General features: G+C 42.7%; 1 protein-coding gene across 3 annotated transcripts in view; it reads left to right on the top strand.

Annotated features, from left to right (window-relative positions):
- The window catches only part of atp8a2 (ATPase phospholipid transporting 8A2), a 285,157-nt gene that overhangs the window by 49,579 nt on the left and 213,212 nt on the right, over positions 1-22,366 (top strand). For 2 of the 3 annotated variants that reach the window (XM_007900625.2, XM_042333953.1), the window contains one exon: positions 11,517-11,655. In XM_007900625.2, the coding sequence (XP_007898816.1) occupies positions 11,517-11,655 (139 nt within the window). Of the gene's footprint in view, positions 1-4,066; positions 4,356-11,516; positions 11,656-22,366 lie in introns of those variants that run through there. The other variant, XM_042333952.1, reaches the window with a different exon arrangement.

The following is a 22,366-nucleotide window of genomic DNA, read 5'->3' as shown; positions in this document are numbered from 1 at the left end:
CTAGCTGGACAAGCAGCAGGAAAGCTTACCAGCAGTGATATCAATGGCAAGCTATGCAGTGTTAGCTGGTTAGAGTCCAACAGTACCCCAACACACACTGTGGGGTCCCCAAACCTTGGCTCTTGCCAACCTAATACTTTCTGGAATTAGGTATGCAGGATGCGTCCCTTCAGGGAGAGAGTGCACATTCCATTCCAACAATCTGTCTCTGGGATTTCCATATATAGGTGGATACATGGAAATCTCAGTTTGGTTTGGATACTCTTAAGCATGATAATGGGTTTCTGTTCGTGTCAGACACCCAGCTGGGCCCCAAAAAAATTGCTTCAGAATATTACAGTGGAAATATTGTCCTAATGTAATCGGAAGTCTTTATTAATCATAATATAATAATAGTCTTTGCATTTGATACAGCGCTTGTGAGGCTTGTGAGTGTACTAACCATTACTCAGGAGGACTCCTACAGGTACACAACAGTATCAAATTGTGTGCCACAGCTCTAATCAGCTTTCAAATACAACCAGTGCAGCGGTGTTGACCTAGCTCCCTCAAATGCTGGGATCTGTTTGATCCTATTGCAAGTTCTTAGTAGAATCCATTAAATCCTTATGAGATTGAGGTCACCAACAGACTATTATTCATGTGTGAGTCTTGGAGGTGAATGCTGATGACAGAATTATGCATTTCAGCCTAATTCTGTACTCACCTGACGTTAACAGAGTTGCTGGATGTGATCAGCCTGATATTCTCTCCCCCACCCCCCTCCACTATCTGGTCCTGAGCCCATTGTAGTGGCCCTAGGACTACTCCAGCTCATCTCTATATAATAATTCTAATCCTTGCATTTCATATAATACATTTCACATTGGGAGAATGTCTCATTTACCTGCCCTTTACTCATACTCCCTTTTAGATATTTATCCAGTTGCCTTTTGAAAGCTAATATGGATTCAGCCTCAACCACCATTCCTAGCAGGTCATTCCATATCCTGACTACTGAATAACAACTTACATTTATATAGCGCCCCTCACACAGGGTAGCACCCAGAGCACTTACTCTGTGCGTGAAAATAATTCTAACCTCCCCCATTTGCTCATTTACTAACTATCTGAAATTGATAAACTATCTTCAGCCACTTTCTCCGAAACTCTGGAACTCTCTCCCTCAATCCCTCCGCCTTGCCCCTCTCAACCTCTTTGTTTCAAAGTATTTTAGAGGATTTACTGTCGTGTAGTGACTGTGTTTTGTCAGACAATGCTCCCTCGGTACAGTCCAGAAATGAAATCTGGACTTTTCCAGTCAGTGTCACTCTAGGTACTGGATAAATTCACTGACCCATCAAGAGAGCTCTGTGCGGAATTTCAATACAAATTGCCTTTTAACCTCAAATGATCTTGAACTCAAGCTCCATAAATTTGTTTCTCAAAAATGAAACCTCACTGAAAAACCAATAGAAGTGTTCGCTAAAAGTAATGTTTGCCTTTTATTGATTTTATAATGGTTTCCATTGCATCCTCTTAAAAATGTTCTGCTTTTTCCATTAGGCTCTTAAAGTATGACAGACCTGTCCAAAGTTTTAGTCGTAAATGTGGCATTTATTGAACTGGGAAGGTAGTTATTTGAAAATCAGAGATAAAACGAAAGAGGCAAATATACACCAGATCGATTAGCGTCTGAAGGAGATTAATCAAAGATTGTGATTTGCCAACAGTGAAGTTGGGGGGGATGTATTTTTATAGAGCCTTATCCTGTCTCAAAAACCTTCAAGTAATTACTGTCAAGCATAGCAAAGGTTCTTAAAGGCAAATGCAGCAGCCGTTTTGCACTTCCACCAAAAAACATGAGCCGAATGACTAATTGATTAATCTGAAGTGTTTCAAATAATGTTGTTCTTTTCAAATAGTGTTGTTGAATCTTTTAATGTCGTGTGCTTTCCTGCGTGAAGGGTGCAAGTTATTTATGTAGCACCCTTCACGTAGGACAAGGTCTCAGAGCACTTCACAGGGTGGTGTCAGTTGCTGAGTAAGAACGTGGGAAGTGGCTGTAGGTATGGTCGACGAGGTAGGTTTTTAAGTAGGTTTCAAAGACCAACAGAGAGGGCAAGATGGAGGGTGGGAGGAAGTTTCAAAGAATGATGACGTAGTTGCTGAAGGCATGGAGTCCTATATTTTAGTGGTTAGAGCACTTGCTTTGCAAGCGAGAGGATCTGGGTTCAATTCCTGGGCCGGGGAAATGTTGGGCAAATTTCCTTACTCCACAGGCCTGTTTGCCTAGCAGTAAGTAGGAACCTGGTTGTTAGTCGAATTGGCGGATTGCTTTTCTGGGGGTAATCACTTTAAAAATAATAATAATTTGGTCACTCAATCCACGATAGTCTGTGGGACACTGCTGTGCGAAATTGGCTGCCACGTTTTGCTCACAAAACATACAATCAATTCGCTTTATAGTATATTCTGTGAAGCGCTTTGAGACATCCATGGAGTCATGTAGCTCAGTGGTTAGAGCACTCACCTCGCAATTGAGAGACCTGGGTTCGATTCCTGGCAGGGCGAGATGTTGGGCAAGTTTCCTTACTCCACACGCCTCTGTTTACCTAGCCGTAAGTAGGAAGTCGGTTGTTAGTTGATTGGTGGATCGCTTTCCCGGTGGTAATAATTCCTTCAAGAAAATAATAATAATAAATTGGTCACTTCAGTCCACGATTGTTTGTGGGACACTGCTGTGCGCAATTGGCTGCCGTGATTCACCCACAAAATATAGTCAATTCACTTTACAGTATATTCTGGGAAGAGCTTTGAGACATCTCGAAGAGGTGATGCAACAACAACAACAAAATTACATTTATAGAGCGCCTTTCACGTCGGGAGGATGTCCCAAGGCACTGGAAAACGCGCTATATCAAATTCAAGGATTGTTGCTGTTATAATGCAGCTCTATCCCAGTACTGCACTGGAGTGTCGGTCTGGACTGTGAGATTAGCAAATCCTGAAGTCCTGCAGTACCTATCCCAGAAAGTCCTGTTTTTATTTCAGTACGTGCTGGATGGTTCGCTGATTGTCTCTGAACATTCACACAGAAGGGACTGGCACCAGTTGTGGTCCTATCCATATTTAGTGTTCACCTAAACAGGTAGCCAGGAAGTCGGTTTAATCTCTCATCTGAATGACAGCACCTCCAACAATGCAGGCATCCCCGAGCACAGCACTGGAGTGTCAGCCTCGGACTGCGCTCAAAAGAGTTGTTGTTACTGCTATCAGCTAAGTCAGAATGGCACCTAATTTATTTCTGATAATGATCCTTGTGTTTGGTATTAGTTCCTTATTGTGGCCTCATTGTGTGGTTGAGACGTTTCCAAGCATTTTTTCACAGGATTTATTGTAAACTGGATTGACTGTGGATTTTGTAGGTGAACACGGCAGCCAGTGGCGCACAGCCATGGAGTGAGTGAACATTTTTTGTGGGGGGATTTGTTGGCCTGGACACTGGGAGAAACTCCCTTCTCTTTTTGAGAAGTGTCATGAAATTTTAACATCCACTTGAACAGGCAGACAACTCAGTTTATGCCTCATCTGAAAGACAGCACCTCCGACAATGCAACTCACCTACAGTAATGCATCGGAGTGACATCTTAGACTTTGTGGTTCCAAGTCCCGACTTGGGGTTTGAACTCGTGACCCAAAGATGCTACCACTGTGCCTGGCTGACACACAGCCACACTGAAAAACAGCCCTTCTTTACCCTGTGACTAGGTTGCAAGTGATAGGGGATTTATCTTACTTACTGTCTGATTGAAGATTACCATACCATTCTATATATATCACATTTTACCATTCTATATTTATATCACATTTTAATAACATTAAATTGCATGTGGTTTCTGTTGGCCATCGCTATTGTATATCATGAGGGATTTAAAGAGAGGGTCATGCAGAAAACTGACAACGTAAATGTGTAATGGGCTACAAGGAAAACGTTAAGGCTAGACATTGGCTGGTCTGGATCTCTTTGGCAAACTGTTGTCATCAAAGCAGAGAGTCGGCCTCTGTCCTTCAGTAACGAACTAGCCTTTACAGAAAATCCCAAAGCTTTCTGAGGGAGTCTTTGCCTGTGGTGCAGCTAAAAACGGTCAGGAGTCAGTTCCCCCTTTTTTCCAGTGCATTAAAGGGGATTATGAGGAAGTATAAAATGAACATTTTTGTGGATTATCATTTCACCGAGTCTAAGCCATTTTGAGACAGTTAATGCTGGCGATGATCACTGAAGGATTACATTTTCCATGTTATGGCACATTGCAACGGACCTCAGCTGATCATGCCTCTGATATTTAAACATTTGGAAAGACGGGGTTCAAAAGGTATTGTTTTTTTTTCTGCTTCTGTGTTGACACTGACAATGGGCTGGGAAATATAGTGAGCGCCCTTGTGGTTCAGTGTCTGTTAAACGTGTGCCTGCTAATACCGCAATCCTTCAGTGCCTTGCACTTGTTAAGTACTTCCAAGATTTAATGTCATGTGAATAATAATAATCCTTGCATTTTGATATAGCGCCTTATCGCGTCGTCGAGACGTCTCAAAGTGCTTCACAGAATATACTGTAAAGTGACTTGACTGTATATTTTGTGGGCGAAACGCAGCAGCCAATTGCGCACAACAGTGTCCCACAAACAGTTGTGGATTGAGTGACCAATTTATTATTATTATTTGAAGGAATTATTGCCCCCGAAAAAGCGATCCGCCAATCAACTAACAACCAGGTTCCTAATTACTGCTAGATAAACAGAGGCATGAGGAGTAAGGAAACTTGCCCAATATTTCGTCCTACTGGGAAGCTCAAACTAGTGAGCTACAGGACTCCAGTGAAGGATGCTATATAAATGCAAGTTATTGTTGTTGTTGTTGCTGGTAATCAACAACAACAACAACAAAATTACATTTGTATAGCGCCTTTCATGTCGGGAGGACGTCCCAAAGTGCTGGCCAGACAGAGTTTCGGACCCGAGTTGGGGATCGGGATCGGGGTGGGTGGAGGGCGGGGGGGGAAGCAGGATGATCAAAGGCACGGTCAAAGACGAGGGTCTTGAGATGGGTCTTGAAGGAGGCAAGGGAGTGGGCGAGGCGGGATAGAATTTCAGAGGTAGGGGACAGAGTGGCAGAAGGTCCGCCCGCCAATCGTGGGGTGAGCCAGGTGGTGGAGGCCAGAGCCCGCTGAGTGGAGGGAGCAAGCAGGATGGTAGGGGGTTAGGAGGTCGCAGAGGTAGGGGGGAGCAAGACCATGAAGGGCTTTGAAGGTGAGGACCAGGAACTTGAACTTATCCTCTGTGTGATGGGAAGCCAGTAATCAAGCTTTACTCCTGATTCTTAGCTGGCGACCTTACTTTTCAATGTTGTGCAGTTAATGAATGTATATTACACTATTATTATTACTGTTGTGTTTTTTTAATTCTAGCTGTATAATCATTGTTATTTCACTGTTGGTGGCTAACGAGACGAGGCAAGACATTACAGTTCTGACGAAGGGTCGTGGACCCGAAACATTGACTCACTTTCCTTTCTCCACAGATGCTGCCTGACCTGCTGAGTGTTCCCAGCGACTTCTGTTTTTGTTTAAGACATTGCAGTGGTTTTGTATTCTGGATTACATTTGCACTGTGCTATTTTTTGTTAGCCAGGTGCCTAACATGCAGAAACCCATCACCGTGCTTAAGAGTATGCAAAACCAGACTGAGATTTACTGTAAAGTATAATGACTGTGTATTTTCTAGGTGAACTTGGGAGCCAATTTGCAACAACAGCCATGAAGTGAATGACAATAGGCAATAATATAACTTATAACCAAATTCAGTAAAAAAACTAGTCCACCAGCATTACAGTACTATGAGTTATATAACTCATCTGGCTGTGTAAAGCGCTTTGAGATGCCCGAGCTTGTGTGTGGTGAATAAACCATATTCCTGAAGTATGGCAATTCTGTGCTATGAATAATAATTTCCCCCCGCGCCCACTCCCCCCCCCCCCCCCCCCCCCCACCGGTTAGGAACTGGATGAGAACTCATACATTCATGTCAGCAAACCGCTTTCAACCTTCCCAGAAATCCATGTCCCACAAGGGAAAGTGCAGTTCCAGCCAATGCAATATCATCCAAGGCTAATCTTGATGTCAACGGAATGTGGAGTCCTGTAGCTCAGTGGTTAGAGCACTTGCTTGCAAGCAAGACAGCTGGGTTCAATCCCAGGCAGGACGAAACCTTGGGCAAGTTTCCTTACTCCACGCGCCTAATAATAATCCCACCCCAAAAAAAACAATAATAAGTTGATCATTTTCAATCCACGACTGTTTGTGGGACATTGCTGTGGGCAATTGTCTGCCGCGTTTCGCCCACAACAAATATACGGTGAATTCATTTATAGCATATTCTGTGAAGCACTTTGAGATGTCAGGAAGACGTGAAAAGCGCTATATCAAATGCAAGGATTATTATTTATTATTAATGTGACCTCGATCTGTTGATATCACCGGTGTGCTGGTCTGGCAGGGGAAAGCCTGATCTTGATTGGAGTTTTACCAAATACAGAAGTGAAATTTGTGAAATTTAGAGGATGTCGTCTCTACAGCTTTTTCTCAGAAATATGGAAATGTACTAGAGAAATTCCACAGATTGAGTTCAAAATCCTTGGCCTCCGGGACGCTACCCTGCATGAAGGGTGCTATATAAATGCAAGTTGTTCTTGCCCTTGCTTTCAAAGCCCTCTACGGCCTTGTTCTTCCTACCTCTGTGACCTGCTAACCCCACACCGGCCTGTTCACTCCCTCCACTCGGCGGACTCTGGCCAGCTCCACATCCCCCGCCCTGCCCACCCCATCATCGGCTGTCGGGCCCCACAGTCCTTTTGCCTCGCCCCCTCCCTTGCCACCTTTAAGACCATCCTCTTCGACTGCACCTTTGGTTACCCACTCTGCCTTACACCCCTCCTGATTCCAATCCCCAGCTCGGGTGCATATTCTTGACTGTCCAGCACTTTGGGACATCCTCCCGATGTGAAAGGCGTCTGTACAAATGTAATTCGTTATTGTTATGGAATGGTATTTTTTAAAAAAAACAATGAGTGACTATTTGCTTTGGGAAGCATGTAACGGAGGTCTCTTTGGAACTGAATTGGCTCCAAGTTGACACACCTGGCAATGGAAGAGCAGAATCAATTTGATCCTCTGTGATAGTCTCAATAATCCGATACCTGAGCCAGGCAGGTCTGTAAGACTTCAGGGCACAATTGATGATGGACCAGCAAACCTCGCTTGAGGGTAGGACTTGAAGGAGCAGATCAATCTCTGGGGCTGGGATTCTTCCCACTCAGTTCCTAATAACCCTGCAAGTCAAAACATAAACCAGTAGACTGGTCCTAGCTGGACAAGAGGTGGGGAGTCTACCAGTGCTCTGTAATAGTAGGCTTTTTGGCTTTCGCTGGTTAAACTCCAGCAGGATCCTATTCTGGGTCTCCAAGCTTTGTTTATTGCCAACCTGCATCTAAATTCTCTGGGGTTAGGTAAACAGGATGTGTCCGTGTCACAGAGTGCATAGCCCATATGAGGTAAACAGAAACAGAAATTAGATGTGTTCCTTCAGATATGTTCAATTCGCAGTCGTTTGGGCACCTTAGGATGTCCTCCCAATGTGAAAGGTATTGTATAAATATAAATTTGTATTGTATTGCTCGGTTTGGAGACTCTTGAGCATGGTGATAGTTTTTGCAGTCATCTAGCACCCGGCAAATGGGAAAAAAATATTTCTTAAAAAGAGATCCACAACTGTCTGTGGGACACTCCTGTGTGCAATTGGCTGCCGTGTTTCGCCCACAAAATATGTGGTCAATTCACTTTAGAGTATACTCAGTGAAGGGTTTTCAGATGTTTCAACGACATGATGAGGCGCGATATCAAATGCAAGAATTATTATTATTAGATGTAAAATTCTTCAAAGTTTCGGTAACAATTGAGGGTTATTTTTCCCAGTGTCTGGATGTCTCCGTGACGTTATCTGTTTGGCACAGACACATCACTTATTTGGTGGAGGGTGTGCTCAGCCTAAAGCAAGACGTTTGTAACTCCTTTTGTAGTTTTCAAAAATAAGAATCGAGGCAACCCTTGATATTAATTATTATGTTGGAGAAATAATGAGATGTAATTTAAGGTATTTCTTAGCTTACTGCTTTCCTAGTTAAGAATTGCCACCAGAATTCCATGGGAACGCCATTCTGGAACTAGATAGTGTCAGAGCAGAGTTCTAGCTGATCAGCGTGATTTACTTCTGGAACCAGCCTGGCTCAGTTGGTAACACTCTCGTCTCTGAGTCAGAAGGTTGTGGGTTCATGCCCCACAATGGGGCTTTGAGTTACAGTCTAGGCTGCGTTTCTAGACCTGGGTAATTTGGCACTTTATAATGTAAAGTCAAGAGGATGTCCGAAAGCACATTCGCATGGCTTGATGGGCACCTGAGCAAGAAGTGGGAGCTGAGAGGGTTGGGTAGATCAAAGCACGGTCAAAGAGTTATGTTTTATAACAACAATAATTTGGTATAGTACATTTCAAGTCAGAAGGATTTCCCAAAGCACTTTCACAGGATATAATAATAATAATCCTTGCATTTGATATAGCACCTTATCACGTCTTTGAGGCATTTTGTGGACGATATATTGTGAAGTAGAGTGACTGTGTGTTTTGAGGATTTTGTGTGTTAAAAGAGGGGAGGGATAGAACAAGTCAGAGGGACTCCGGGGCGAGGTTCCAGAAAGCAGGGGTGGGGGTGGGTGGGCTGAATAGCTGAAATGCCACCTGCTGATAGTGAGAGACAGGAAGCAGAGTGAAGCGAGCAGCAGGGTGGGTAGGTTGAAGTCGATCGCAGAAGTGGTGAGATGATACTAAAGAAGAATTTTGAGATGGTGGATTTTGTACTGCTATTTATATTTTCAGGAGGGTTTGTGTGAACTGTGTAAAACCCAGTAGCTTTTGGTTGGATAGTTTATACAACTCGCAATCATAAATGCTTCCCGGGGGAAAATAAAATAAATTCAATAGGATCCGAATTACCTAATCCACAAAGTGTACTTTGCTCGTTCGCCAGAGGTTCAGATCTTGATAGCAAGAATCAGCTATATGGAAAGATAATGTAGCCTGTTAAAAGGCTAATTATTGTTCATGAGGGGTGGAATTACAGTTTGTTAATGTGATAATATTCTGCTCCTGAGGTGTCCCAATCAGTGCTACCCCAACGGATTCTGTGAAAATGATTGTGTCAAAAAACAGTCGGTTGTCATTTACACTTGCCGTCATGCGAATCCCAACATTTCAGTGCAGGATTGGGATATAGAATCATAGAATCATTGTGGAGTCCTGTAGCTCAGTGGTTAGAGCACTCGCTTTGCAAGTGAGAGACCTGAGTTCAATTCCAGGCAGGGCGAAACCTTGGGCAAGTTTCCTTACTCCACACGCCTAATAATAATCCCTCCAAAACAAAACAATAATAAATTGGTCATTTTCAATCTACGACTGTTTGTGGGACATTGCTGTGCGCAATTGGCTGCCGCGTTCGCCCACAAATATACAGTCAATTCACTTTACAGTGTGTTCTGTGAAGCGCTTTGGGACATCCTCCTGACGTGAAAAGCGCTATATCAAATGCAAGGATTATTATTATTATAGAATATTACAGCAAAGAAGGAGGCCGTTTGGCCCATCGTGCCTGTCCCGGCTCTTTGGAAGAGCTACCCAATCAGTCCCACTCCCCAGCTTTTTCCCCATATCCTTGCAAATTTTTTCCTTTTCAAGTACCTATCCAATACCCTTTTGAAAGTTGTTATTAAATCTGTTTTTCACCACCTTTCAGGCAGTGCATTCCAGACCATAACAACTCTCTATGTGAAAAAAAAGTCTCCTCATCTCCCCCCTGGTTCTTTTGCCAATTATCTTAAATCTTATGTCCCTTGGTTACCGACCCATCTGCCAGTGGAAACAGTTTCCCCCTATCTACTCCACAAAACCTTCATAATTTTGAACATCTCTATTAAATCACCCCTTAACCTTCTATACTCTAAGGAGAACAATCCCATATTTTCTAGTCTTTCCACATAAAGTAAAGTCCCTCATCCCTGGTACCATCCTGTTAAATCTCCTCTGCACCCTCTCCAGGGGTGTTGGACAACAACAACAACAAAATTACATTTATGGAGCGCCTTTCACGTTGGGAGGACGTCCCAAGACGCTGATAGTGTGGTGCCCAGAATTGGACACAATATTTTAGCTGAGGCCTAACAGTGGCTTATAAAGGTTTAGCAGAACTTCCTTGCCTTTGTACTCTATGCCTCTATTTATAAAGCCAAGGATCTGCTTTTTTAACAGCTCTTTCAACCTGTCCTGCCACCTTCAAGGACACACTGATTTAGCTCAGCTTCAAAATGCAACAAGCCTCTCCTCACTGCCCTCTCAACCCACTCTGTGTGTGTACGTACACCCACATACATCTGTTCCTGCAAGTCTCGCTTGCTTTCTGGGGATAATAATTCCTCCCCCAAATAAAAACAATAATTTTTTGGTCATTCAATCCACAACTGTTTGTGGGACACTATGGTGCGCAATTAACTGCCACGTTTCGCCCACAAAATACACAGTCATTTCACTTTACATGACGTGTTGATGACATGATAAGGTGCTATATCCAAATGCAAGGATTATTATTAATTGCAAGGATTATTATTCAATGCAAGGATTATTAAGTGCTGAATGAAATGATCGGAAAGGTCGCATCAGTTATATTTACATTTGCTTCAGTGAAACATCCAGTCTCTATAGATCTATTACTTTGTTAGTCATGAGCGAGATGATTATTGCATCTGCCTCGTAGCCGAGTACAGAACTGACAGATGGGCTGTTCGGCATGAGCTGCAGTGAGATTGCTGTCGGCAGATCCCAAGAGTTCGTGGGAACCCCTTAATATTACATTAGTTGTTCGTTTTAGTGGCTCTTATCAGCTTGCATAATTCATTATGCTCATTGACTGAAGAAATACCTCGTCGGGCGTGTTCTTGTGAAGCAACCATTTATCTGGAGGGGACACCGGCAATTTATTGGTACAGCTTGTACATCCATCACAAGCTGTGCTCGCATTGGCCTAACGATTGTGATTTGTTTTGTACTGGTGCTCCCTTTGTTGCTCTGAAGGTGATGTATTAATTGTAAACCTGAAAGGCTGCTGATAGCTGTGTGTGCGTGGGTGCTCCTCAGGCACTGAACAAAGCGTGCCTTGTCAGTCATTGTTCATCAGGCATTGTGCCATTCACAGCAGGTTAATTGTCTGCTTTCATTGCTCCCTACCTCTTTTACCCCCCCGCCCCACACACACACACCACACCAGTCTTCCACTGCCCGCAAGTGCATCCGGACGCTTTTATCAAACTTTCAACATGTGAGAACATTAATTCTGTTTGCTCCCAGTTACTGAGCAGCTTCTTTCTGGTCTAAACACTAGGGCCCAGTTGTTCGAACTCCGGCTACGAGAAGGCTGATGATGAGATGTCTGGAACCACATCTACAGAGCTGGACACCACAACCCGCGTTATTAACATCAACCTGCCTCAGATAAATAAATTCTGTGATAACCATGTCAGGTAAGACTTCAGTCTCAGAAATGCAATGCTCTTGCTCTCTCTCTCTCTGCGATTCAGTATTGTTTGTCACTGAGGAAACTTTCTCTGTAAAATGCAGGTCACTGCACAGATTGAATTATTTAACCTGGTCTTTCTGGAGACTGCGCGGTTTATTGCAATTTATGATCCTGTATAAAAAGGAAATTAAATAACCACATTTGCCTGATAGTAGAGAGTTTCTAATTTCCTGTTCTGCACAATGTGACTGTGTTTATCTTGTGTTACATATACATACGCGCGCATACACACACACACGCAGATATAAACATGTAAAACTGGTTGAAGCCAAGTCTTTGATACAAGTTTAAGTGACTGAAGTGTCCTGCATCTGTGGTGAAGACCACCATGCAATTGCTTATTGTTTCCTGCAGTCACGTTAGTGGTTTCAGTCCCCAAAGTGTGCACCTCCAGCCAGATGATGACAGCAGTCAGAGGTACTGATTGTCTTCAACTACTTCCATTGTCCCGTGTTTCGTGCTAAGATGCAAGTAAGCTGTGTAGCTTTAGCTAGTTAAACTCCAGCAGTTACCCCAATACATACTCTCAGGTCCCCAAATCTTGGCTTTGTCCAACCTGCGCCTAATATTCTCTGGGATTTGAAAGGGCAGGGTTCTTCCCTCCAGGGAGAGAGTGCTTATTCCGTTCCCAATACAGGTAAAATTTCAATGGGGAGGAAAGGAACTCTGTCTGGTTTAGATACCCTTTAGCATGGTAATAGGTTTGTGGATGTGTCAGACACCCAGCTACCAAGGCTGGCGGCGACTCCAGTATTAATTGTGTGTGCAAGCCTGTGTGTGCAAGCCTAGTTTTATCCTCCCAACGTGAAAGGCACTATACAAATGTAATCTTGTTGTTGTTGTATCTCTCATTAGAGAGTATCCACCCTCACAGGAAAGGTGCTGACGTGGAGTGTTTCCAATGCAGGTGATGGGAGTTGTCGTGAGCCTGGATTTGGGGGCTTGGATTTAGTTTTCATTCCTCAGAATCCGGACTTAATATCCTACTGAGAGAGAGACTCCATACGAAATAATTAGTTTTCTTGGAAGTCTAAACGCTTGAACAGTAATTCCTAAACCTGCACTTAAACAAATAATCTAAATCAACAGAGAATTGTAATGGGTAGATGGGGAGGACAATTTAAATGGAAGTGGTTTTGTAACTTTTTATTTTGTGATCTTTGGAAGTTATGTGCAGACACCGTCTTGTAATTCTTTTACAATCGTTGATTTACGATGGCACATCGTTGAGAATATTTTAGTTTAGCCAAAGGCGGCAAGTGAGGAGAGCGAGAGGAAGGCGCAGAGACTGCAAAATAAACAGGGGCAGATCATTGGCACTATTGGGGGCGAGGGAGAAAAAGGGGAGTTTCTCCCAATGTCCTGGACAACAATAATAAAAATAATAGTAATTCTTGCATTTGATATAGGGTCTTATCACATCGTTGAGACGTCTCAAAGCGCTTCACAGAATATATTGTAAACTGAATTGACTGTATTTTTTGGGGGCGAAACGATCCCCAAAGAGGAAAAAAAAAGTTGGTCAACAACTTTGAGGCTGCTTGTGGGGCTTTGCTATAGGCAAAGTAATTGGCTGCTGTGTCCGTCTACAAAATACACAGTAACTAACTTTACCTTAAATCCTATGAATCTATTTGGGATGTCCGCGTGATGTGATAAGTACTATATCAAAGGCTAGAATTATGTTGCAGCTTTGAGCTAAGGGGCTAGTACAGAATAGTGTTCAGCCGGAACTAAATTGGTTGCGATTCACTAGGGCAAATGGTAGGCAATCCAAACTAGAAATTTGCTATTTAATGTTTAAGGAGTTTATTGACTTTGATGACATTTTAAATGGCAAAGATACCAGAAGTCCTGAGGTTGAATTATGGCTGTACACTCGTTCAAGAATTTCATATTCTATACTGGAGATTTATGGGCAGTGAGACTGAGCGATGAGAATATACTCAAGTATATCAGATCACATTATAAAATGTGAGGACATAACTGGAGTGGTTGATCGTGTCACCTGAATGCTAAACATTTAGATTAAACCCTTGAACTGTCTTCCCTAGTATCTGTGTATTTTTACATAAAATTGCATAGTCCAATACAGCACGGAAATGAGCCATTCAGCCCAACTGGTCTGTGAAGTTATTTATTATAACAACAACAACTTGTATTTATATAGTGCTCCTCATGCGGAGTAGCATCCTGGAATGCTATAGTTTAGCCAAAGGGGCAAGTGAGGAGAGCGAGAGGGAGGTCAACGGACTGCAAAATAAATGCAAAATTATACTCCAGATAAGCTTGCATCCTTCCTAATCCCCTCTATTCCTTTCACCCTCATGTGTGCATTAACTTCCCTCTAAAATATGTTGATGTTTTCTGTTTCAACCACAGCTTCCGTTAGTGAATTCCACATTCTCTCCACCCTCTTGAGGAAAGACGTTCCTCTTAAACTCCAGTTTAGATAATTGTGTTGTGTTTCTATGGTTTTTTGTGTGTGTTTACTTGTACTATGGGTATGCGTGCTAGGGAAAATATGTGTATATGCACATTGGGGAAGAAAGGATATTTTGCGTGGGTTTGCGTGCATTGAAGAAGAGTATCGTGTGATTGTGTTCACTGGGGAAGATATTATGTCTTTTGGTTAGTGGTTTTGGTCACCGCATTGGACTGAAAGTTCAACATCTCCTTGTCGGTGGCAATTTTCACACAGAATGTTTAATGGTTTAGAAGGCACCATTAGAGCTCTGTAGCAAATTGTTCTGCAGTTGCTTATGGGGGAAAACGGTGTCCTGTGTGGATCATTAATGATTTAACATGCTGAACCAACTCAAACGGAGATAGACGACCGTAGAGCCAGCACAGTTCAACAAGAATATAGGGCTGCGGGACTGTGATTGTCTGTCAAGCCAGTGCAAGTTGCATAATTTGAGAACTCTGTGCATGGAAGTGTTACATTTTTTATCAAAAGGCCACGGCAGATTGGGAGGGAGTCTACAAAAGGCGAAAGAACAAACAAAAAAATGATTCAGCAACTTGGCAGAGGAGCTGGGGACGTTTCTGAAATTGAACAGAAGAAGCACAAATTATAATAATAATCCTTGCATTTGATATAGTACCTTATCACGTCTTCTAGACGTCTCAAAACCGTCACAGAATATACTGTAAAGTGAATTGACTATGTTTTGTGGGCAAAATTATGAGCATGTTATTCAAATAACTTCAAGGATCCTCACTTTTATCCATAAATCCTGACAGTGCCTCACCTTTCCCGACCTCTGTCATCTTCTCCATCATCTTTCCCGACCTCTGTCATCTTCTCGCTCTCCTACTTGAAAAACTCGAGTTCATAGCCTTCTCCCCCCTGTCAAACCTTTAGCCACTTTGTCCCCATCTTTTGTAATTCGCTCCCTAAATCCCTCCGTCTCATGCACTCTATATCTGTCCTTGAAAGCCTCCTGTAAACCTACCTCTTTCAGCTAGCCCTCCCTGTTCAGTGTTTGGCACAAATCACTTAAAACCTACAAAACTGACAGTCACAACACTTTGCAGTAAATCCTGTGAAGCAACAACTTGCATTTATATAGCGCCCCTCATGCAGGGTAGCGTCCCAGATCGCTTAGAGATGTCCTTCTGAAGTGAAAGGTATTATCTCAAATGTAAGGATTATAACGCACTTCGACATGTTACTCCAGGCGCAAGCTGTTGTTGTTGACTGCTGTAACAGTGGTGCCAGGAAGCCTGATAGCCTGGAGATGGGGTGTAATTACTATAAATGGTATAATAGCATCCGCAATGTAATAACTTCATTGGATTCTCGACAATGTAACACGATATGTAACATTTGAAGTAGATAATCAACCACATGATTCACAACATCTGACAACTTCACTTTTGGCTGTAGGGATCTCTTAAACCAAGTTAACATCAAAATCGCAATCTGTTCACTGCACGTTGTTCCTTTACAATAATAGCCGCCTTTTGTGTTCGGGATTTTTCATTGTTTGTAAAGTTCCAGTAGATTTCACAAAGTGTCACAATAATAATAATCCTTGCATATGACATAGCGCCTTAGCACATCTTTGAGACGTCTCAAAACACTTTACATAATATACTGTAAAGTAAATTTACTTTATATTTTGGGGCCGAAACGCAGCAGCCGATTGCACACAGCAGTTGTCCAGCTAAGACTTTCCGCTCTGTGGAATTCCATCCCGGAGTCTCTCCGACTCACTCCCTCATTCCGTTCATTCAAGGTCTGTCACAAGGCACAAGCCCGTCTCTTGGACCATGCGTTTGGTCATCTTTCTGCTTCTACAGAGCTCCGGTGTCCAACCAACAACGTTAAGCGCTTTGAAACATCCGCCTGATGTGAACGATGCTATTTAAATGTGAGTTGTTAAATGTGCTTTGTGACGTGTCGAAGACGTGATAAGGCTCTATATCAAATGCAAGGATTATTATTATATTCCGTACACAGGAGAGATCCGGCAAACAGGCAGTCAATTGGGATCAGCTTCATTTCGTAAAACAAATGGTGCAGATCATCGGACAAAACCCCAAATAAACAATGACTACAGCAGGAACTAAGAAATTGTACCATTACAATGTACTATTGTACCACACTGTTTTTGTCCTCTCTGTCTCTGCCTATGTTGAACTTCTAATTTTCAACAGAGGCAGAACTTCTAATATTCTGTAATTTTTTAGGTTTCCATTGAAGACTCATGGTTTGATTTTGATTCACTTTAAACGTAATTGATCTGAATGTAATCAACGATCTAAATAACACTTTAGGAATTAGCATTTGAATTGGTTCCACTGGCTGGTCTTCAACTCAATAGTAATATCTACTCTTAATAAATTGAGGCGAAGTCAGAGGTGAGTGCAACCAAAATAATAATAATAATAATCCTTGCATTTGATATAGCGCCTTATCACGAGATGTCTCAAAGCGCTTTCCCAGAACATACTGTAAAGTGAATTGACTGTATATTTTGTGGGCGAAACGTGGTAGCCAATTGCGCACAGCAGAGTCCCACAAACAATCATTGATTGAAGTGACCAATTTATTATTATTATATTTACCCCCGGAAAAGTGATCCTCCAATCAGTTAAAACCGTGGCCCTGCTTACTGCCAGGTAAACAGAGGCATGTGGAGTAAGGAAACTTGCCCATCATTTTTCTCTGCCAGGAATCGAATCCAGATCTCTCACTTGCAAGGCGAGTGCTCTAACCACTGCGGTGAGGAAGTAGCTGTATTCAAACAAAGGAAAGATCAATGGAAAGGTGCTTCTAAATTTGTTTCATTTCTCAACCGGGTGGATCAGACTTGTGGCAATCAGATGCTTTGATTGAACGAAGAACGGTTAACTTTTCTCGAAGTGGACACAAGTTAGGCTGGCAGGATACAAAAATGTAAATAATCCTAGTATTTGATATAGTGCCTTATCACATCGTTGAGATGTCTTAAATCGCTTCACAGGAAATTAAATGTAGTCAGTTTGTATTTGTAGACGAATTTGACAGCCAACTACATAGAGAAATACAGACAGGCAGACACATACACGCACACACATTTTTGGTGGTCAGTCTGATATGCGGACATCCATCACCATGTTTAAGAGTGTACAAACTAAACTAAGAGTTCCATCATCCCACCTACACATGGAAATTCTCTCTCCTCTCTCTCTCTCTTTCTCTCACACACACATACATGTGCATATAGTGAAATACCTCACAAATCTCAGAGGCGGCTACACAAGAGAGTTTGATTTCTTACTTTGTGGCCTAAGGTTAGTATTGGGAGGTAGTGAATCATGGCATTATCTGCCAGTTTTGTTGGCAGATGAACAGGACATTGGTGGTGGAAGAATATAGTAGTTTTCAGCACAAAAGAAAACATTTGGCCTATCGTGTTTGTGCCAACTCTCTACAAGATATCTGTTTAGCTCCACTCCCCACTCTCCTATCTTTTCCCCATAGACAGAATTATTTTGTTAATTGTATTAAAATATCTATTTCATTTTCTACTATTACCACAGTTCATTTGTCTGCATGTAAAATCATTAATTGCTCCATTATTCTGCATGCACTGTATATGTAATTTAATCAGCAGTTTTTTTTTACTACAGACTCTTCCAGGAAGCTGAGCTGAATGAACTGTGTCGCTGTATCAGCCTGGCTCAGTTTGTTGTCTCAGCCTGGTTCAGTAGGTAACTCTCTCACCTTTGAGTTAGGGTTGTGGGCTCAAACTCCATGTTGGAACTTGGAACTCATACAGTCTAAGATGACACTCCAGTGCAGTGCTGTAGGGGATGCTGTTTTGTTGGAGGTGCCATCCTTTGGATGAGACATTAAACCAATCTGCCTGTTCAGGTAGATGTTAAAGATCCCATGGTACTATTCAAAAAGATAAGGGAGTTTCTTCCATTGTCCAGGCCAACAATCTCCAAATAAAACTGATCTTGGCTGTTTAGTTGTTTACGGGACATTGCTTTGCACAAATTGGCTGCTTCATTTTCCCTTAAAACACAGTCGCTTCACTTTACAAAATATCCCGTGAAGTGCTTTGGGATGACCTCCTGACATGAAAGATGCTACCAAATGTAAAGATTATTGGTATTATTTCAGGAAAGGCCATGCTCAGTTCCAGCTCTTACTTTAACAAAGTTTGTTTATCTAAAAGTATATATTTTGCTACATTTAGTCCTCTCATACTTGTATCATTAACTGACCGAGGAGGATGAAAGGGTGTTGTGCTCTGCTAAAGCCATACTGTTAATTTCTCATCTAAAACCCAGCAAATTTGTGTTCTCTCGCACACCAGATTCCGCACAACCATCACTCAACCTCCAACAGACTCCGCTGGACCCTAACCCCAGTTGACTTTAAGATCCTTGTCTTTACCTTCAAATCCCTTCACAGTATCTCCACCTCCTACTTCTGCCATCTCCTCTAACCTGTCCATGCTCTCTGCTTCTCCTGTTCTAGTCTTTTGCAAGGACCATTCCACGTGTCAAGACGGCTTTATGCATTCCATGGATTTTACTCTGGTTTTCAAAGCGTGGCAATGCTCTGGCACTGATTGTAATGATGCTGCTATATCTCAAGCCAATATGTTTGCACTTCCCAGTAATAATAGTACTCTTTACGTTTCATGTAGCACTTGGTGTAAAGTAAAGTGCAATATATTTAGGCGAAACCGGCAGTTGATTTACACACAGCAGTGTCCCATAAACAGACATAGAATGGTCTCTTCCTTTGCTGAAAATTTACTTCTGCGTTCAGTTCTGCACACTTCAGAGTTGAGCCCAGTTTTGAGGCAAGTGACATTTTGTTTTCATGTTGTACTACACTGTTCCTCCCCCAATGATTTCTCTCTCTCTCTCTCTCTCTCTCCCCCACCACCCCCCTCCCCATGCTTCTCTTTGAAGAAGTGACCTTCACTCAGCGATTGTGCTGGACTGCATGGCAGAGATTAGTAATCTAGCTGCAGCATTTAAAGATCAATGAGATTGCTGAGTGCAGTGTGTGCTCTGAAGTGCAGGGCTTGTGGTTATGAGGATGTAGTTTTGAACTAGTGATTACAAAACAATACAATTTACCTTTACTCTCTTCACAATGACTCCTCCAGTAGAAGGTAAGATACACTGAGAGCTGAGAAAGTTGAGGGGTGATTTAATCAAGGTATTTGGAGTCTTGTAGCTTAGTGGTTAGAGCACTCGTCTCACAAGCAAGAGGACCTGGGTTTGATTCTCGGGCAGGGGGAAATGTTAGGCAACCTTCCTTACTCCACGTGCCTAGGAACCCGGTTATTTTCCGGGGATAATAATCCCTTGAAATTTTTTTAAAAAAATAGTAATTTAGTCCCTCCATTCCTCAATTCACGGACCCATTCCCTCCTCTCAGCCGGCTCCGGGTGCTCCACGTCTCCCGACCCATCCGCCCCACCATTGGTGGGAGAACCTTCAGCCACTCTGCCCCCAACCTCTGGAATTTCATCTCCCAATCACTCCGCCTCGCCCCCTCCTTAGCCTCCTTCAAGTCCCACCTCAAGACCCTTCTCTTCGACCATGCCAAAGCCACCCCCCCTTCCCCTCCCCTCCCTTCTCCCCTCCTGACTTCAGCTCGGGTCGGAAATGCTGTACACTGTCCAGCACTTTGAGACGTCTTGAAGGCATGAAAAGGCGCTGTATCAAATGCATGTATTATTATTATTATTTAGGGAGGATTTGATTTTGATAAGGCAGCTTGTGACTTTTTTGTCCGAACGCGTGAGTTTGGCCGAACGCGTGAGTATGATTGTGAGGATGAATTTCTCCTCATGGAGATGAATGAGAATCTGGAATGTACTGTACTAGAAAGTCATAGGTAAGAAATCAGTTGTGGAATTGAAGACCCTTCCTTGGATCAGACATTAATCCGGCGTCCCATCTGCCTCTTTTGGTGGATGTTGATCCCAAGGCTCTATTTAAAAAGAGAGTTTCTCCCGGTGTCTTGACCACAATCTTCCAGATAAAATTGGTCCTTCATTTCATGGCTGTTTGGGGAACGTTGATGAATACAAATTGGCTTCTATGTTTATGTACAAATAGAGTCACTATCTTTTATAGTGAATCCTGACGCAGGTTTTGAGATGTCTTGATAAGGTGTTCTGTCAAATGCAAGGATTATTATACTTGGGATGTGAAAGTATAAAGGATTATGGTGGTGTGGGACAAGAGGGTTACAGTACACAAGCCATGGAATGACCTACAGTGACGCCTCCTCATTTACCAGGAAAAGGCCCACTTTCTGAGTGTTAGTGTTGTTTGGTTGATGGCTGTTTTTGGTAGTCGCTGTTCGTTTCGTTTTTGCTGCTTTTGTCTTGAAGAAGTCAAATGGAAAGGTTCACAGTGACAGACCTGGTGGGGGTGGCAGATATTGCAATGACAGATGTGGGGGAGAGAGGTTGAGGGGAGGAGTTTTTTGGTGACATAACGTTGTTGCGCGGAAATCTCGGTTAAAAACATTTTTTGGGCATCAGCCAGGTGTCTGACACATGTAGAAACTCATCACCATGCTTAAGACTATCCAAACCAAACTGAGAATTTCATGCACTCCACCTACACATGGAAATTCCCGAGATAGATTTTTGGAATGGAATCTCCCTGTTTACTCAATTACGGAAAATATTAGGGATAGATTGGCAAGAGCCAAGGCTTGGCGACTCCAGATTGGACGTTGCTGCACTGCTGGAGTCCAACCAACTAAAACCGGATAGCTAGCCATTGATGTATGGCATCAAGCTTTCCTGTTTTTTTTTTGCTGTTTATGTAATGAGTGCTCTCGCAGAATAATAATCCTTGCATTTGATATAGTGCTTTTCATGTCTTCTAGACGTTTCAAAGCGCTTCACAGAATATGTTGTAAAGTGAATTGACCGTATATTTGTGGGCGAAACACGGTAGCCAATTGCGCACAGCAGTGTCCCACAGTCAATCCACTTTACAATATATTCTGTGAAGTGCTTTGTGACGACTCAATAACGCGATAAGGTGCTATATCAAATACAAGGATTATTATTATTAAATTGGCTGCCACATTCACCTACAAGTTTTGTTTTGACATGAGAAGGCAATAGATGAAAAGCAGTACGATTTAATGCCAGGCAACTCAATGAACAAATAGAAGTACAAAGAGCATTCTGAGATCAGATTCCCCAGATAAGAAAGACAAGAAATGATTGCTTCTTACCATCCAATGATCCATAGCACAGAACAATCTACAGTGTAACTTTGTTTTACCTGTTTGTTTTGGATCCATAAAATCCCCAAAGCAAAGCATGACCACTGGTTTCTCAGTGCAGGTTCATAGTTGAATGGCACTTTAAGGGAAACATTGGCCAACTTCTGAATCATGGGAGGGGGTCACTGCTAGTGTTATTTTCTGCTTTGAGTGCGCACAGCAAAGTGGGAAGTGAAGTGAGTCATCTTACAACAACAACTTGGATTTATTTATCGCCCTCCACGCCGGACGGCGTCTCAGAGTGCTTCACAGTAACAGATACCGGGGTTGAGCCAGGGGGAGGGGGAGGAAGGTGACCAAAGGCGCGGTCGAAAAGAAAAGTCTTCAGCTGAGACCTGAAAATAGGAAGAGAGGGGGCGAGGCGAAGGGAGAGAGGAAGGGAGTTCCAGAACCTCAGGGCGGAGTGGCTGAAGGCACGACAGCCGAGGGTGGAGCGGAGGACTCTGGGGACAGGGAGGAGGCCACACCTGGTGGAACGAAGAATTTTAGCCCAAAACCCCCCCTCTCTTCCTATTTTCAGGTCTGAGTAGGCCAACTATACTTGTGGGCAGTGAATGGAGTTCATTGTGCAGCAGTGTTATAACACATTTGTGCTTAGTGAAGCATGTTATAATCAGACATCATCATTGTGAAAAATATTCCTTGCCTTAGAGGTTAACTGAACATTTTGTTGAAGGGATCCAAAAGACAGTAATAATCCTTGAATTTTGATATAGCGCTTTTCATGTCTTCTAGACGTCTCAAAGCGCTTCACAGACTATACTCTAAAGCGAATTGACTGCATTTTTGTGGGCAAAACGCTGCAGCTAATTGCCCACAGCAGTGTCCCACAAACAGTTGTGGATTGTAGTGACCAAATTATTACTGTTTTTTTTCT

Source organism: Callorhinchus milii, unplaced genomic scaffold (assembly GCF_018977255.1).
Source record: "Callorhinchus milii isolate IMCB2004 unplaced genomic scaffold, IMCB_Cmil_1.0 Scaffold4, whole genome shotgun sequence".
NCBI classification, from domain to species: Eukaryota; Metazoa; Chordata; class Chondrichthyes; order Chimaeriformes; family Callorhinchidae; genus Callorhinchus; species Callorhinchus milii.
This window is presented reverse-complemented; position numbering and strand designations above follow the sequence as displayed.